Source organism: Rhinolophus ferrumequinum, chromosome 13, assembly GCF_004115265.2.
Source record: "Rhinolophus ferrumequinum isolate MPI-CBG mRhiFer1 chromosome 13, mRhiFer1_v1.p, whole genome shotgun sequence".
NCBI lineage: Eukaryota > Metazoa > Chordata > Mammalia > Chiroptera > Rhinolophidae > Rhinolophus > Rhinolophus ferrumequinum.
In genome coordinates, this window is record NC_046296.1 from 30,455,852 (window position 1) to 30,474,109 (window position 18,258).

General features: G+C 34.3%; 1 protein-coding gene across 3 annotated transcripts in view; it reads right to left on the reverse strand.

Moving 5' to 3' along the window:
• VRK2 (VRK serine/threonine kinase 2) overlaps positions 1–18,258 on the reverse strand; it is a 102,443-nt gene that overhangs the window by 17,747 nt on the left and 66,438 nt on the right. For all 3 annotated transcript variants that reach the window (XM_033125074.1, XM_033125075.1, XM_033125073.1), the window contains exons 9-12: positions 16,026–16,146; positions 13,570–13,628; positions 9,595–9,761; positions 4,282–4,443 (exon numbers count right to left, since the gene is read on the reverse strand). In XM_033125074.1, the coding sequence (XP_032980965.1) occupies positions 4,282–4,443; positions 9,595–9,761; positions 13,570–13,628; positions 16,026–16,146 (509 nt within the window). The remainder of the gene's footprint in view (positions 1–4,281; positions 4,444–9,594; positions 9,762–13,569; positions 13,629–16,025; positions 16,147–18,258) is intronic.

The following is an 18,258-nucleotide window of genomic DNA, read 5'->3' on the forward strand; positions in this document are numbered from 1 at the left end:
ATACTATTGAACAATCCATGGTTCAATAAATAAGCAAAGGAAATTAGAAAATATACTTCTCAACAGTAATGAAAACGTATCAAAATTTGTGTAATACAGCTAAAGCAGTGCCTAAAAATCTATAGAGCTAACTATATTTTAGGAAAGCAAAAAAGGCTTAAAACCAATAATTTAAGCTTTCACTTTATGAAGCTTAAGAGAACAAATTAAATTCAAAATAAGAAGGAAGGAAATGATAAAAAATGGAAATTAATGAAATAGAAATCAGATCAACAGTAGATAAATCAACAAATTCAAAGGTTGGTTCTTTGAAAAGATTAGTAGAAATGATTGGCATGTAGCTAGACTATCAAAAAAAAAAAAGAATAAAGAAACAAAAAGTCACCATTATCAGGAATGAAAGAGGAGACATCAATATGGAGCTTGAAGATTCTAAAAGGATAATAAGAGAATATCATGAACTACATCTTGCTTACAAATTTGACAAGTCAGATGAAATGGACAAATTCCTTGAAAGATACAAATTACCAAACTGACAGAAGAAGATAATCTAATGATCACTATATTTGTTATAGAGAGAAAATTCATAATTTAAAATTTTGCTACAACAAAACTCTAGACTCTGATGGTTTTCTTGCTAAATAAAGTCTATCAAACATTTATAAAAGACAAATCTTACTAAAACATTTTATGAAAATTGACCTTCCAATAATGACCTGAAAACAAAACCACACAAGGACATTATGAGAAAAGTAAATTACAGACCAATATCTCTCATCAAAAATCTTTAATGAAATAATAGGAAATTGAATTCAGTATGACAACACATCATAAGTAAGTGGGGTTTATCCCAGATACAGAAGATTGAATTAACATTCAAAAATCAATGTAATTCATCATACTACTAAAGGAGAAAAATTACATGATCATCTCAATAGATCTATAAAAAGCATTTAATACCCATTTATGAGTTAAATTTATTTTTCAATAAGCTACAAATAACATGAAATTTCCTTAGCCTGATAAACAGCACTTAAGAAGAACATACAGCGAACACCATAGTTATTAGTGAAAGAATGAATGCTTTCCCCATTAAGATCCGGAGCAAAGCAAGGATGCCCACTCTCAGTACTTCTATTCAATGTAGGGTCCTGGCAGGAGTAATAACCATTAAAAATAAATACATAAATTAAATAAACAAACAAACAAATAAATAAATAAACAAAGGCATACATGTTGTAAGGGAAGAAGCAAAGCTCTCTTTATAAACAACATGTTTGACGACGTAGAAAATCCTAAGAATGTAAAAAAAAACTACTAGAATAAGTGATCCTAAGAAGATCCTAAGACACAAGGTCAGTGTACAAAATCAACTGTATCCCTATATACAAGCAACAAATAACTGGAATTTAAATTTTTTTAGATGACATTTACAACAAGATCAAATCTAAAATATTTATTAGAGATAATTTTAATGGAAGATATGTAAGCTGTCTACACTGAAAAATACAAAACATTGTTGAGAAAAATTAAAGAAGATCTCTATAAATGGAGAGAAGTATCAGGTCCATGAATTGGAGGACTCAATGTTGTTGGGATTTCAGTTCCCCCTAAACTTCAGATCTTTAGAGTTAGTATAGTCCCAGTCAAAATCCCAGTGTGGTTTTTGGTGAAAACAAACTTAAATATGGTTCTTAAATATGAGGGAGGGCACAAGGACCTAAAATGGCCATTCTTGAAGAAAAGAAAATGGTTGAAGGACTTGCACTACCTAATTTCAGGACTTGATATAAAGCTACAGTAATTGATGCATTGCGATGCTGGTGTAAGGGTAGACAAATAGCGTGATAGAAGAGAAAGTTCAGAAATAGACCCACACTACGGTAGTATGGTCTGCTGACTTTTGACAGGGCTCCCAAGAAATTTAATTAGGAAGAGGAAAATCTTTTTAACAAATGATGGTGGGACAGTTGGCTTTCTATATGGAAAAGGATGAACCTCAACCCCTACCTCTCACCATACACAATAACTGATTTGAGATGGCTCATAGATCCAAACACAAAAGCTGAAACTATAAACCTTCTAAAAATATACATAAATAACAATAACTTTGTGACCTGAGGTAGGCAAAGGGCAAAGGTTTCTTAGGCTTCTATACCAAAAAAAAAAAAAAGCTAAAGAAAAATATTAATTGAACTTCAAATAAAAGTAAATAGCTTCTGCTCATCAAAGACAATATTAAGTAAGTCAATAGGCAGGCGGTGCACTACGGAGAAGATATCCACAATACAGATATTGGACAGAAGACTTATATGTGAAATGTATAAACAATTCCTACAACTCAATAATAAAAGGACAATCAACTAAATAAAAACGGATCAAAACACTTGAAAAGACACTTCATAAAAGAAGATATATGAGTGGGTAGTTAGCACATGAAAATATGCTCTAAATTATTAGTCATCAGGTAAATGATAGCTAGAATCACCATGAGATACCAATATACACGTGTTGGAATGGCTAAAATTAAAAAGATTGACAACACCAAATGTTGGGAAGGATATGAAATGGCTGGAACTCTCATACATTACTGGTGGGAGTATAAAATGGAAACAGTTTGTCAGCTTTTCGTAAAATATGCATCTGTCCTATGACCCAGCAATTCCACCTCTCAGGATAAACAAAACATGTCCATAGAAGGAACTGTGTCAGAATGTTTATAGCAACTATATTTGTGATGATTAGAACCAGGGGTGGCCCAGGTGTCCATTAATAAGAGATTGGATATGTGAATTATGATATAGTTATACAATGGAGTACTACTCAACAAGAAAAATACCTAATTACTAATACATGCAACAGTATGGATAAATCTCAAAATACATACTGAGTGAAAGAAGCCAGACAAAAAAAGAGTACATACTGTATGACTACATGTACATGAAACTCTAGAAGAGGCAAAACTAATCTAGTGATGAGAAGCAGAATATCAGAACAGTGGTTATCTCTGGGGGAAGGAAACTGCCTGAGAAAGGGAACAAAGAACTTTCTGGAGTGATAAAATCTACACACACATATATTGCCATCCCAATAAAAATGAATGGATTTCTTTGCTTGGAACCTCGGCATCAGTATTTTTACAGTCCCTCTGCACCCCCCATACACAGGTAATTCTGGTGCATAGGAAGGATTGAAAAAGAGCACTCAAAAATCTCTATTTTGTCACCATGTAATATTTGTCTTTAATTTTACAAATGGGAATTATGAAATGACCATTTGATGTAGATTCCTTTACAATTAAAAATTAAAAATTCTGTTATTTTGTAACAGAATAAATAAATACAAAAGATTCCTATTAGTACTAAAAAAGCATTTCTCTCTCTGGATAAACTTGTATGCTTGCTGGTTGGATGAGAAATGACTAGTATACTTCTAATTTTTGCCTTGGCTGTCAAGAAGTTCAGAGCCAAATTCAGTGCTCAGTTTATTCATTAACATCCCAGCTGCCTGATATACCAAGTTTTGGGAGGAGGGGATGGGAAATAGAAGGTGAGGGTATTAAATTATCCTGTTGCACACTGTAAACTACCTCAAATTACTTTGGGAAAATGATGGTTTTTCGGAAAACTTTGGAAAATATATATATATATATATATATATATATATATATATATATATAAATCATATAAAATGTTGGCCATTTTGAAAAAAATATTTTTTTAGTGCAGCTAGAAATAAAATACATTGTATGCTTCTCCTTCTTGTCAAGAAAGATTAGATTAGAAAGACTTTTGCTGTGGCCTGAATGAGTCATCTGCTAAAGGTGTGTCACTATCCAACCAAATGATCAAATGATGTAAAAAACACATCATTTTAAAATATAACCATATTGACAGTGAAACACTTCACTTATATTTGATTATAAGGGTTAGACTGGAGGAAGCAGTGGAAAAGTATGGAATACGTTAAACGTCCCTAATGGATCATAGATGGCATGGAAAATTTAAATGCACTTCATTACATTCTTAGGTTAAAGGAAGAAGTCAGTTCTGTACCCAAATGTGCTCAGGGTCATTCTGTTTCTATGATAACTGGTGTCAGCGGCTTTGATTTCATCCACTGGGAAGGATATTTCTGGTCCCTTCTCATTTAATAAAACCATACAACCTTGGCCCTCAGGAGACAATAAAACATCTTTATTCCCAAAGGGCATATTCTAATGTAACATTAAGGGGAAAGAAAAAAAAAAAAAGAAAAAAAACAACAACAAAAAACCCTTACCTGAGCTGCTTCATTGTTAAGCAATCCAATTAGCTTTTCCTCTTTTTGCACTTTTCTCCTTGTTGCACAGGACTCAACACTTCTCTCACCAGGGACTTCTTTTTCTATTAACCTATTTTGCATACGATTGACTTGCTTTGTTGCAGCCTTCTGCAAATCAACCTGTTGATATAGAGTAAGTAATAATACGTAATGAAAACTTTTGACATAAAAAAAAAATGCATTCATGTCCAGATTCTTGAAAATTCTAAACTTGCCAAGCTTTGAAAAATAAAAGAAATAGAAAGGAAACCAACAAATGGACGTTACAGAAAAAACACAGTAGTTGGCAAGATCCTGACCCTTTCTCATCAGTAGGACAAGACCAATTAAAATTAGTGTCACTGGTGTGCAATCTTTAGAAATTATCTCCACAGATAACTTGCTTATTGAAAGCAGCATTTTTACAGAAAACTGTCACATTTTAAAACTGCACATGAATTCATTATTAACCTTTGCTGGGAGTAGATCCAGGGTATCTTTTATTTTAAATTGTTATTAATTAGAATCTTAGTTTTCTAGCACTGAAGTGAGTCTAATTAATGTGAATGTGTAAAAGGAGCTTATGATGTTGCTTACTTTTTTATACAGGTAATTTAACCTTGGAGCAGAGGAATAACAGGTCATGTTATCTAATGCTGTGTACCAGTATCAGAGGTTAAGTTCTACAACAAGCTTGCTGTCTCTAAGGTTTCTTTTTTCACACCATGGTGTTATCTGGGGGATGAGTGACTCTTAATAACCTTGAAGTAGAGAGAGAAACAGACGGGCAAATCCCTCAATACAGTTGGAAGATCGAAAGCCACAGTGAAGATCCTTATGTGAAGTATTTGTTCAGAAACTTCATGTTTACAGCAGCTGAAAGTGCCATCCCCTTTGTTTCACGGGTTAAATAGGGGGCAGAAGATAGGACAGCACAAGGGGAAATAATGGAGTAGCCAGTGCCAAAATAGAGAATGAATTACATTTGGCTGGGCAAGCAGAGCCGTAATTTGCAGTCACTCAATGTTTAGCTTCTATTGACAAGTGTGTTCGTTCCTTTTAAAACATGCTGGTGTTTTGTGGCTAGGTCCAAGTTGTCACAACATCATTCTTTACTCATCCTTCTTCCCAGAGCCCAGCTTCTCAAAGGATAGCAAAGCTACCGACTTTCAGTAACCTGAATATTGGAATTGTTTCCTAACAACGCAGGGGTTCTTTATTTCCACCACTCAACTCTTCCCAAACTACTGGCAAAATTCATGTGTAACCACCTCCCGAGCCACTTTTCCACTGAAGTCATCTTGGTAATAAATGCTTATCATACTACTAGTGTGAAACAAAGGGTTTCCCAAGGCTATAGTACACGGTTTCATCCTAATACAACACTGGCTTGCCAATCATTGTGAAAAGGTGTTCTGTGATATAAAGAATTAGTTGAGATGCTGAGTTTTTCAGTGCCTTCTATATGCTAGGCACTTAAGGTGTAACAGTTTGTGTCCTAGGAGGCTCTCATGTACAAACATGTATTTGGTCTAATACATTCAGTCTGCTGTGAGACTTCCTGGAAGGGATGGTGCCTCCCGGATCTGCTGTCAGTTGGCTGGATGGTTAGGTTGTGTTGTGTTGCCATGGACACTTCTAGCTAACAAATAAAATGATATCCAATTTATGGAAAAGTTATATTTCTAAGGAAACTTTTAAAATGGTGAGAGAGGTGGGATATTTAGTTTAACTCATAATTATAAACACAATGAAATTTTTTCTCAAAGATATAAAAGTAAATATAAAAAAACACTCTGGACATCCCACATAATCAAATAAAAAGATACTATCCAAATGTGTGTCATTTTCAAGAAAGGGGCTATTCAAACAAGGTGCTTTTTATTTAATTTTCTACTGGCACTTCACACTGTTCTATAAAATCAGGAACACCTTTGGATCCTTAAAATTTAATAAGCCATAAATATACTGATAATTGAGAATTTATATTCTAGTTTTCTCACATATAGAAAATAAACATGAAGACAAGTTTAATGGAACTATTATGAGAATTAAAGCTCAAGGAAGAATTTTGTAAACTTAAGTTCAGTGTAAAGATTATGACTACCAATCATATATTCACCCCTAGATTTGCTGTGCGAACCTCCGATTTAAGGTTGATGAACAAAGTTTTACTGCCTGAAATGTGGGCTAGCTTGACATTTTAACTCTGACATACAGCTACTCCTCTGCCTAGGTAGGCATTTAGGAAGGCTGGGTGGTTCATTATGCCCAGGTGTCTATCCTATTAAAACATGGATTCAGGTATCATAATAAGGAGGGAGACACTGATAAACTGATTAAAGGATCCACTACTGACTCATGAAGAAATAGCTTATTCAAGAGTTGAATTGGGGACTGCATTAACATTTGTTTTTCAGTTTGTCTTTAGCATTCTCGTATGGGGATTCTAGAGCTTTAGCTCACCTTAGTAAGCATTCTTACTGAAAAATGGCTTCCTTCAGTGAATTTTGGACATTAAACCCGAGTGAATAGCATAAATAAATGATGGTAGCCCTGATTATAGATTCCTCTAATTTGACAGTACTGCTACCTCAGGAGCCGTCAGAACTACTAGAGACTGATTTCAGCTATACATACTGTCATTTTGATGGAGGCAAAGACTCCAGGTAAAAAAGTATCAATGTTTCTACTATCTGGACAAAAATTCATTTCCAGTTTAACTCCAGTAATAGTATTTGAGGATTCAGGAAGAAGGTTCAGTTTACAGGGAACAGTTTATGATACCTAGTAAAAGCTAGTATTGACCTCGTTTTTCTTTTACAAAAAGATGACCTAAGTTTGCTGAGATCCTTATGGTGATGTGCAATTTCCTAATACCTAACCAAAACATATGTTTCAGAATACGAAATTTAAAAGTCACGACCACTTATACTGAGGGAAATAACATTTAAAAAAATTTAACATTCATAACTTTCCTTTGAATACTGAATCATAGAAGCATTTTATTTATCTAACTGTATACATTTTTGGTCCACTGGCTTCTTTTTATGTATCTTTGCCCAAAAAGTGTAAGTCCAGAATTCATTCACTAGTCTGTTAAATAACTAGAGTGATCCATGTATAGAGCAACAAGAAATGTTTTTAGGGGGATTTTAAGGGGATTCTGTTACTAAAAAAAGAGAAATTTGGGGCTATGTGATTAATATTCATTCTGGACTTAAAATTATGGAAGCAATTAATTGTGGGAACTATCTTATACTTGTATCAGGCAAAGGGAAACGAGTATAGGACAGTTTATATTGCCATACTTTGCTTTTGAACATTTTCGAGTTTAGTTTTTTTAACATCACAAAATCTGTAAACTTTAAAAATAAAATTAAAAAAAAACACTAAGGTTTAGCCAGATATAGTAAACCTATATTTTATACTATGATTATTAGATATATTTGTGTACTTAAAGTATTACAGAAATAAAGTTGTTATCCAGTAAATATTGATATGTTGTGAAGTATATCCCAAATCATCATACTGTCTATACACTGAGGCTGATCATATTATTATTAGAAATTAACTAAAGTCTTAAGAATGTACATTATTCTTAGTGTTTTCTTTCTATTCATAATCTAAGTACTCTAATCAAAAAATAATAAAATATTTTTGATTGAAGCTCATTCAAAAAATGTTTTATGTTCTATTCTCTGCATATAAAAATAGTTTCCCAACAAACACCCCTTGAATTTGATGAAACGGAAAATTCTGGTGGATAATAATTAGAATTTTATATCAGAGGATACAGCTATCGGTTTTTAAAATGTCTTCTTTTATATTTCATTTAAATTTATGAAACTGAAAAACTACAAAAAAGGAAAAAGAAAACCTCCTTAAGTTAGTGTAGATTAAGTGGTGACCATTACTGCAAGGGAAATACTATGTCAAGGAAATGGCTCTTTGTTTTGTTGCAAAAGGAATAAAAACACAAAAGTCAATAAAACTTAAAATAAGTCTCAGTAATTACCAAGATCAAAATCCAGTGGCTTTTTATTAAACATGAACTTTTGTTCTGCCTTCTGCAATACGTAAATAGTGCTGACAATTGGTTTGTGAGGCATTTGCTACAATAAAATGTAATTGTATCATGAGAGAAAGGTGACAATCAGGAGATCATGAAAAAATTACATATTCTCACTGGTAGTTAATTAGCCATGCAAAACCTCCTCAAACAGATATTCTCTTCTATTAGGAATGATTACTATGCAGGCCTACAGATGTCAATATCACAGTCATTCAAATACTTCTTTCCCTACTAATTGAAGGTTGTAAAGCTCTGGTGCCAAGGTTTTGCTTCCAAAGAGCTAATTTATGACTAGAAGGATATTTTATGTCTTCAGTTGCAGCAGCTACAAAATTCAGCAAATCAGAACCATCTGTGCACTGATACTTGACTCACCATTCATCTAGCAGCCTATCAGTCACATTAGTTTGCATCCTGCATTCTTGGCTCTTGAACACTTGTGATGATCCAAAGTTCATAAGATATATTAAAAATGAATGGCATCCTGACCCTACCTTATTGTACACGCAGGAAGGAAGAAAAGCCATCCCCACTTGATTTTTGCATGTGGATAGTGCCAAGGAAGAAATGGACATTTAGGTGCCTGTCTAGCAATCTTGCTGACATCAGTCGCAGGCTTCCCCACCCTCTTAAAAAATGTTTTAAGTCCTCATTCTTTTGTATTGTTTCAAGTTCTAATTCTTTCTTTCAAGTTCTAATTCATTTTATCTTTTAAAGTTAGTGTGAGGGACTCAGTTGGAAGACAGCAGAGTAAAGGGGGAGGTTTAACATTTTAAAAATAACTTTTTTTAATAAGAATTATTTCTAGAAATTGAAATATCAGCACATACAGATAATCTGATTAAATCTAAGAATCTTATTATCACCAATAAAGTACAGCCAAACTGGTAAGCAAAAACAGAGGGCGATAACTGAAGAAAATCTGAAGAAAAGCAGCAAATAAAGGTTCTCATGAATAAAGCCAGATTAGCCTCACCTATTCATTTCTCTATGACATCAATGACTGCTTTATTCCTTTAATAGGACACAACAGACCACGGATCCTAAGACACTGTGTCAAAAGCACTTTCAACAAAATTTCTGGGAGCTGAGTTATGGGAAATAGGAATTAAATATAAAAAGAAAGAAACGGGGGTGTCAGACTCATCGGAAACCTGAAACAACTTCATCTGGTACAAAGCTGCACAGAAGGTAATGCTAAAATCTATGTTACTCACTTTTTGATTGTTTGGAGTATGAACATCTACGCTCTTTCCCTTAGTGGAAAATTCCAATGGTCCTAAAGGCATTCCACTTGGGTTCAGAATTGTCTTGAGCATCTGATAATTTGGCTTTTCATTATATGCTAAATTACGCGCACATGCCAAATACTGGGCTATTTCACCTGTGAAGTATTAAAATTTTTATGTCATTCATAATTGGCAAGGATTGTCAAGACCCCAACAGCCTCAAAATCACTCTCTCACACACACATACACATACCCACACACACAGAAGAAACTAAAACACTTCAATGAGAAGCACTGTTTAAATGATATCCAAAAATGACTTAAATACAGTGACTTACAGATTTGACAAGATGAGAGAAACTGGTAATTTTTTTACACATCTTTGTTGATATATTTACAATCCACTAATCTTATCAAAGGAAGCAAATTTTAAAAACCACACGGTAGTGATTTTGATTTATGGGGCACAACTACTAAGAAAAACTTGAATCATATAATAGACCAAACACGCTTCACACTTTTTTTTAATGCTGAAGTTTTTAAAAATTCGGTTAAAAACAATTGTTACTTATTACAAATCTTACGTTAAAGAAAAAAAATCATTGCAAATTTTAATCAAGGCTTTGAATTTGAGATTATAACTGTGCATTTAGAAATGACTTTGAATTCTACGTTTTCAGCCACAATGACTTTAGAATTCGCCAAATCCCCCTCAGTCCTCCACACCTAGCTAGCCAAGTGCATTCATGGCAAAGTCTTCCTGATTTAGTGCAGAAGGATGAGAAGTTGCCACCTTTTATTTTTTCTCTAATGTAATCTCTTGCCTAGAACTATAAAGTAACTCCCTTCCTCCCCAAACACTTATGAAGTATAAACTTTTAAATACAAGTAGAATTAGTAACCAAAAGTTACAAACATAGCTGCCTTAAAAATAAATGTAGCTTGCATTTTGGTTTCCGATGAAGATTCAATCTAAAATCCAGATACAAGTAAGTGATAATACCATACATATACTGTTTAAAAACTGGCATGTTTTCATTGGTTCATGGTGAGGTTTAGATACTCCACAAACTAGTTTCCACAAGCCTTTCCCTTTCAAAAACTTATTACTGACCCAGCCACAAATACTTCTTACTTTCTTACTAAATTGTTTATATCTCTTGGTAAGAAAATCTGGGAAGGTTGGTGGGTTGGCAGGAGTGAAGTTCCTAATCCTTCAGTTCCCTTCCAGGCCTTCATTCAAGTGGGGAATCGCAGACACAGGGTTTCAATGCCCTCAGGGAAAAAAAATTCCAAAAGGAGTAGTCATTATCTCTTTCTTCTCTATGAAAGTCAGAGAGTGACCATTTTATACCATATTGTCCACAGTAATTTTCTAGGAAAAGAAGGCTAATTAGGCAAAAATGAAAACTCTTGGCTCTAGTGCTTTTGGGTGTGTGTTTTGCTTTGTTTTGTTTTGTTTTGGGTACTGTGGCACTTACGCAACCTACTTTTTCCCTCTCTAATGTATAAGATATACAAAGTCTGTTATCTAGCATTCAATCAACCAGATTTCTGTTAACTAGTAAGTGCTGAGGTTTCATCATATTTGTAACTCATGTTTCCAGGAGCCCTTTGGGGGCATCCAATTCCTGAAGGGATGATCAGAGAGAAAAAGATTAAATTATATTCACTGCCATTTTAATATAAACATTCTGTTGTTTGGGCCTTTTAAGATTGGTAAGCTAAGTTTGGTATATATCGCAGTTCTATTAACCACAATATGCCAAATAGTGAAGAAAGCTGAATATGTTGGGAACATTTTTCACGAATCACTATTAGAAGACAATGGAAAACTCCTGGCATTCCACCAACTGACAGCAGCTGTGCTGCAAAGCCTTCTGGGTCTGGGGTTTGAAAAAAAACAAGGTATCAGTGAAGTATGAGAGGGAGAAAAAGAAAAGAGCCACCTCCACTGCAAACTTATTATTATAAATCTGAAGCTTAGACTACTGAGATGTAGTACTGCTTTAGACATTAGCCTTTCAAAATCTGGATTTATTATATTAAGTACACTTTTTAATTTACTAGCATATTTCCAGAGCTATAAAACAAAATGCTTTGAGTAGGAGGAAATTATGATATTCTTGAATCATCTGCTTTTTAAGCTAGTGAAATATTAAGTATCCTTACTATCATTTCAAGAGAGTGAAATTTTTGAAACTATTATTACTACACTGAGTTGGGCATGCACACTGCAAACTTCTTGGCTGCTTTAGTTCATAAAATCTTAGTAATAAACCTTTTGTAAATCAGTTTAATTTTCATGCTTGCACTACCCACTCTCCTAAGCACAATCACCTAACTTAAGAGACCTTCAGTTAATATTAAAGTTTCAACATTTTGTGCTTTAGAAATAGAAATCTGCATTTTACAAAATAATCGTATAGACTTGAATAAATGGTTTGTACTGAAAAAGAGGAACCTGGCACTCCTTTCACGATTTCTTGTATCACTCAAATCTTCTTTTAACCTAGCTCTAGCAATAGAAGTGTCATAGAATATATACTGGCCTGCAAGCATTTCTCTTGTATAACCCAGGGCATCTGGGCTTTCTTTTCGGACCCCAAACTGAACAGTTTACCTTTTGTGCAGGGACAAGAAAGATAAAGGAGATACACAATTTAAAAAAAAAATCCCGCATCTCCCCATCTCTCTTTTTTGCTGTCCTATTGAGCAAAACACAAACTTTGGTAAAAATGCCAATGATTTGGTAAAAATGCCAATAAGAACATCAGCCAAAAAGGAATATTGGCATTTAGACCACATTACTAGTGCAGTTACAAAAAAGAAAAACTTTTATTTTTTAAACCCATGTCCCCAAATGAGAGTACTCTACTGTTCACCCCCTTTCATCAGAAAAAAAGGGGCTGCAGAAAGTGGGAAGCAGAAGATTCACATTGGGGCAGACTTTTGGGTTTGGGAAATGGAGGTGGGAAAGCAGATCTGGTGTGTTCCTCTTTTGTTTCCTATGAAAATGAAAAATTTGGTTTCTGGTCAAAGAAGGGCTATAAATATAAGTTTAAGATGATTTAACTGTTTTAAACTCTCAGATGGCTACTGACACTATTTGACTTTAGCTAGAGGGTCAGTGAACATATTCGTTTCCATAAGTCCGCCAAAAGCTAACTTTGAGATTGTCCCATATAAAGGGAGAACAACATTCACTCTGCTTATCTGTCTCTGAGAAAAAGCCAGCCTGACAGCAAAAGGGGGCTCTTTTCTATAAGACAATGAAACCCAGTTGTTAAATTGGTGTTGAAAAATGTGCCATGCGTGCCTTTGCAAATGACAAGCACTTGGGTAATTCTGAATTAACTTACTTTTTTTAATGACAATACTGTCAACTAAAGAATTCCAAAAATGGTCTATACTTACTTGAAAGGAAAAACCATTTAATGAAATACACCTCCAAGTCTCAACATCATATGCCTTTGCCAATCCAAAATTTTGTTCTTGGCTGTTCAGTGAGAGTGTAACCAAGAGTATGAATAGCTTTCAAGTGTTTAATGATTTGTTTTGTTTTGTTTTTATTACTGATCAAAAGTAGTCTTTTCTTAGATCAGCTTCATCTTCTTTCAACACTACACAGAGGAACAAAGACAGAAAAGGCAACTCTAGAAATACCAGGTAAAGTTCACTATTAAACCTGGGCATGATTCCCAAAATATATATCTAAAAAAAAATTCAGTCGGCAAAGCCGAGAGTGCAGCCTAAATATTTTCTTGCAGAATTCTTGTGTTCTAATGTCAAAAACTGATTCAAACAGTCTCTTCTCTAGCAACCTGTCTGTAACCCTAAAGAGTTTCCTCCCACCCCTGTGGAATGGGAGTGGGTGGATTAAGAAAAGCTACAAAACAAGAGTGGCAAATGTGGTGACCTGTAAATCACACTGGAGAAGGTAGAAGTTATCATTTAACTTACAGCAACTGCTTCCAGAAGGAGCCCATTTAAGCACGGACACAGGGAGCTCATCCAACAGACTAAAGCAAAATAGAGTAACACACAATGAATTTGTTTGCAGTCCTACGATTCATTTGATTAGAACACAAAACTCAAATTCTGTGCTGGTGAGTCACCAATCTCATGAGTTTTCGTGTTTTTTCTCACCCACCTATAGTGGGTAAGAGATTAAGTGGAGGTGGGGAAGATCCTCCAATTCTCATTGACCAATTTTATATCAATCACCCAGAAACTAAACAATGTAGAATTACAGTATAAATGCTTTAATTCAAAATTTGCCCATGTAGAAGTAGTGATACCTGTCATCATTTTTTCTTAAAAACGAGAAAAAATACATAGAAAAATTGTATTCGGACTCTAAGGATATTTTCCCTCAGGCACTTACCACTGGGAAGGGGTACAGTATTTCACTGCTTATGTATACTGTTCTCCACTGGGCAGCGTTTTATGCTGTCCTATGATTAAACAGGTTAGCAAGAAATACCCAAAAAACATAACCAAACCATTATTATTCTAACAATTTTCAGTGGTTTAGACTGAACAAGTACAATTCTCTTATGTTGCTTCAGCCACAAATATATAATCGTTCAACTAAAATGGCTGATAAGAATGTTTGATTCATAAACTCATCACAGGCAGAAATCCAACAATAAATGCACTGATCTAATGTCAGCCTACGTCAGGAAAATAAAGGGCATAATAGATATAGGGTATCATGGTTGAATACGTAAGCATGCCCTTATGGGGAGTTCAGTGCAATGCCTTCTCAGCAAGTTGAATGAATTCTGATATATTAGGTTGGTGCAAAAGGAACTGAGGTTTTTGCAATTATTTTTAACCTTTAAGCCACAATTACTTTTGCACCAACCTAATACTGTAAGAAGTTCAAAAATGTCTACCGTTTACCTTAATTATAAACTTCATAATATGATATTAAGTTTACTGATCTATAGGCTTATATTAGTAATAAATAAAAATGAAGATATCAACATATGTAAGGGCCCCCAAAATATAACTGGTTATGTTTATTAGCATATTATTTTACATGATCCCCTATTATTTATTATATTTGAATATACATATGTAGGCATATTCATTAGTGATATCTACAATGAGTGCATATATATATATATATAGATAGATAGATAGATAAAAGACTAAAATCACATTAGTAAGTCTTAAGAGAAAAACATATATATAACCATTCGAATTAAAATGCTAATCTTTTAAATAAAGTTTTTATTCAAATTAAGTAAACTGAGGTAGAAAATTGGATACGAAGACTGCTTATAAATGCTCATTACTGTGCTTTGGCTTGACCCATATGTTGAAAAATGTCAGTTACGTGAGGGTTAATATGAACACATCAGTCACTGCAGTAAATAACTGATTAGTTCTAATACTGACTTACCCAAATGTGTTAGTTTTGGGTAAGGGACTAGGATGATCAAGATTCCAAGGGGAGAAATATGTCCTACGTATAAGATACAGTATGTCAGTATTTACAAATGTAAGCCGCGTGATTCTGCACCTGCAGGCTAGCCTTTCTCTCTGTTAAGGACCATACCACACTGAATTTTGAAGGCTGATTTCTATGGATCAGCTACCCTCTTGAAATACTTCTGTTGTAACTTGCCCTATTTAAAACATTGCTGCCTTTGCCAGTTGTGATATTATATCTGTGGGTAACTACTGTTGAACATATCTTGGGAGATAATGAAAAACTGGCTATTCTGTGCTCTGTGCAATTTGACTTTTTCTTAGGCTTGATCAGTTAGAAAATAGTAAAATGGTAACACACTCTGTTCTCGATCTGACCTAATTTTCATGCTAACAGATTCTAGGTGATAAAAATCAAATGTGGAATATTAAAAATGTTTATATGGCTGCCAGATTTTCTTAAATAAACACCTCATACAAAAATTTTGTTTGTTTCTTCTTTTAGAAACGAAACATACCTCCCTCTAAGACACAGAATTAAGAAAGAGGTACGTTGCTCTCACTTGAAAAATATAGGCCGTATTTGTCCCATTCCACATTGTTGCTTTGCACGGTTAATATCAATCACACCAAGCTCAGACTCCCCTCATATACTTGTACAATGCTAATCTGAAAATAGTCTTCCTTGAAAATACTACCACCTAGAATCTAAGCTTTGGAAAACACCATGTAAAGAAATAACTATTTCACTTTACATTTTGCATTACAACTCACATACATGTGATTTCACAGGTGTTATCTTACTGGATTTTATGTCTGTAAGCTGTTCGTTTTTTTAAAAAAACATTTTTTTCAAATTTAAGAAATTTGCTTTGATTATCATGTTGGGTGAATGGCAGTCTCTCTGGGATACCATCTCCCTTATGTAACCCTTCAGACCTGCTGCTGTACGTAATGGAATATTTTACAATCTGTACTTTGTTTTAGCAGTCTGGACAGCCACAGGGTCCTTCAGGTGCCGTTCCCAGGGGAGTTTCCCACATAACCACCGCAGCAGGCAGTAGCCGAGGATTTCAAGGTCACTTCGTCTGGACAAGGCTATAGGAGTAAGCATTAAGAGAGAAAGATGAGGGATAAGCAAGTTTTGAAAAATAGAGAGATCACTGAATTAACTACTTGCTATTGATGAAATATGAAAAAGCCAAATGGGCAACATATTTTGTTTGTTCAGCTGGAGTAAAACTTAAACGCCTAGGCGTTGGGCCCCAGTCCACAGACAGGCAGTGACTGGTTGCTGTTGAAAGTAAGGGTCAGTTTCCTCACCTCCTCCAACTTCATCCTTCCTTAGTCTGGCCTGTCACATGAACTTGATCTCCATGGCCTCTGACATGATCCAGACAACCCATAACCTGGCACCAACACTTTCTCAAAGAGCCAAGCAGTAAAACAAAGAAATAAATGTCTGCAGCTAAATTGCTAACATATGTTCCAGGAAGTCCATGGGGTCTGCATTGGTCATGCAGAGACCCTTTGAGCGCAGACTAAACATTGATGGCCTTTTCTGTTCCACTCACACTAGCAGCATTTGAAGTTGGAAGAATATGACAAAACTGCCATCTAGTGTGCAGTATTAAAAAACAGGTCTGTCTTAAGATTTTTCAATTAATGAAAGTACAGGATAATACCTACTGTTTTGGTTACACAGTTCTAAAATTCTACAAGTATTATTTTTAGATATAAGCAGCACTAAACTAAGATTCTAGTCAAATATCCTGAATAGAAGGTATAATGATGAGGCACTGGTGTGCATGAGGGTGTGGGCAGAAGTCGTGGGAGGTAGATTTTGAAGCCAAAACACAGGCTTTCAGAATTTACTATATGATGGCTTTTCAAATACAATACAGTAAAAGACCATTTTTAGGCCATTGCAAAAATCACTTATATCAAACTATTAAATGCTGTAGACTAATTCCTTCATAATTTTATACATATTTTAAGTGCCTTATTTCTAAAGATGGACAATGAAATCTAAGAAACATGTCAAATATAACAAAGATTACTGAAATAATGATAAAAAATTGACAAAATACCACTAAAAAACACAACAACCCATTCTTATAACCATTCCCAACTTGTAAAACAATAGGCTGGTGTTTACATTTCTACCATCACCTGAATGCTTATCTGTGTAGGGATATAAAATCTCCTATGTGCAACACGTGGCTGTTAAAGTTGCTATAAACAGGTATCCAATTTTATTATCTTTCATTAAATAAACTCTGAAAAGTCACTCAGTAAACTTAGTTTTTAATTTAAAAAGTTATCTGCTAAGAACAATGTTGCTAGAACATCATAATTATACTTGGTCACCATACATAAGTTACTATAAAAGCAGAAGACAAGATTAGCTCTTACATGTATTTTATTTTAACTGCTATTAGAGTATTGGAATATTACAGGCCCCCAGTCTAGCAGAATTCTACAATCCCATGGGCACCATTTACTTTCTGCATAAGCTTCAACAATGTCCTAATGCAAGTCTTGGCTCTCCGATTAAAATAAAAACACAATCTCTACCGCACTGTTTTGGAGTGATTTCTTCAGTAATAAGTCTCCCATTAATAATGGAATGGTTCCATTTGTACAGATGTGTTCATAAGTTCCTTTTCCATTATGGCAATTCCTGATTACCACCACTTTAAAAAAATGCACATCCTCTAATTTTCGAAAAATTACATTCTGGCACCTGTTTGGACAACATAGGCTGCACACAAGAGGCCCTCTGAGGAAAAACAATCAGAATTAAGATAGAATGAACTTTCCCAGTAAGGTTCCCTGCACCCCCCAACTGAGGGATTAATTGATATGAAGCTGTAAGTAATGACAAGTCATTTAGATTTCTGAAGGCAATCTTTCATAAACTGGTCTTCATTTGAAATAGCCCATTGAGAGTTACTTTACTTCACTATTATAGTTTAGTTTTACCTAATTAAAATACATTATCACATTTTCAACCTTTTACTTATTTTCTTTTACTGCACATATACATTGATAACTATGGTGAGGTAAAAGTTTTATCAGTTTCAATTAAGTTCTATAGAAATACATGTAATGTTAAAAAACAAAACAAAACAAAACAAAACATAAAAACCTTATAGCTACTCCTTCTCTCCATTAAAGAGTGAGCTAAAAGTATTAAAATACTTCTAA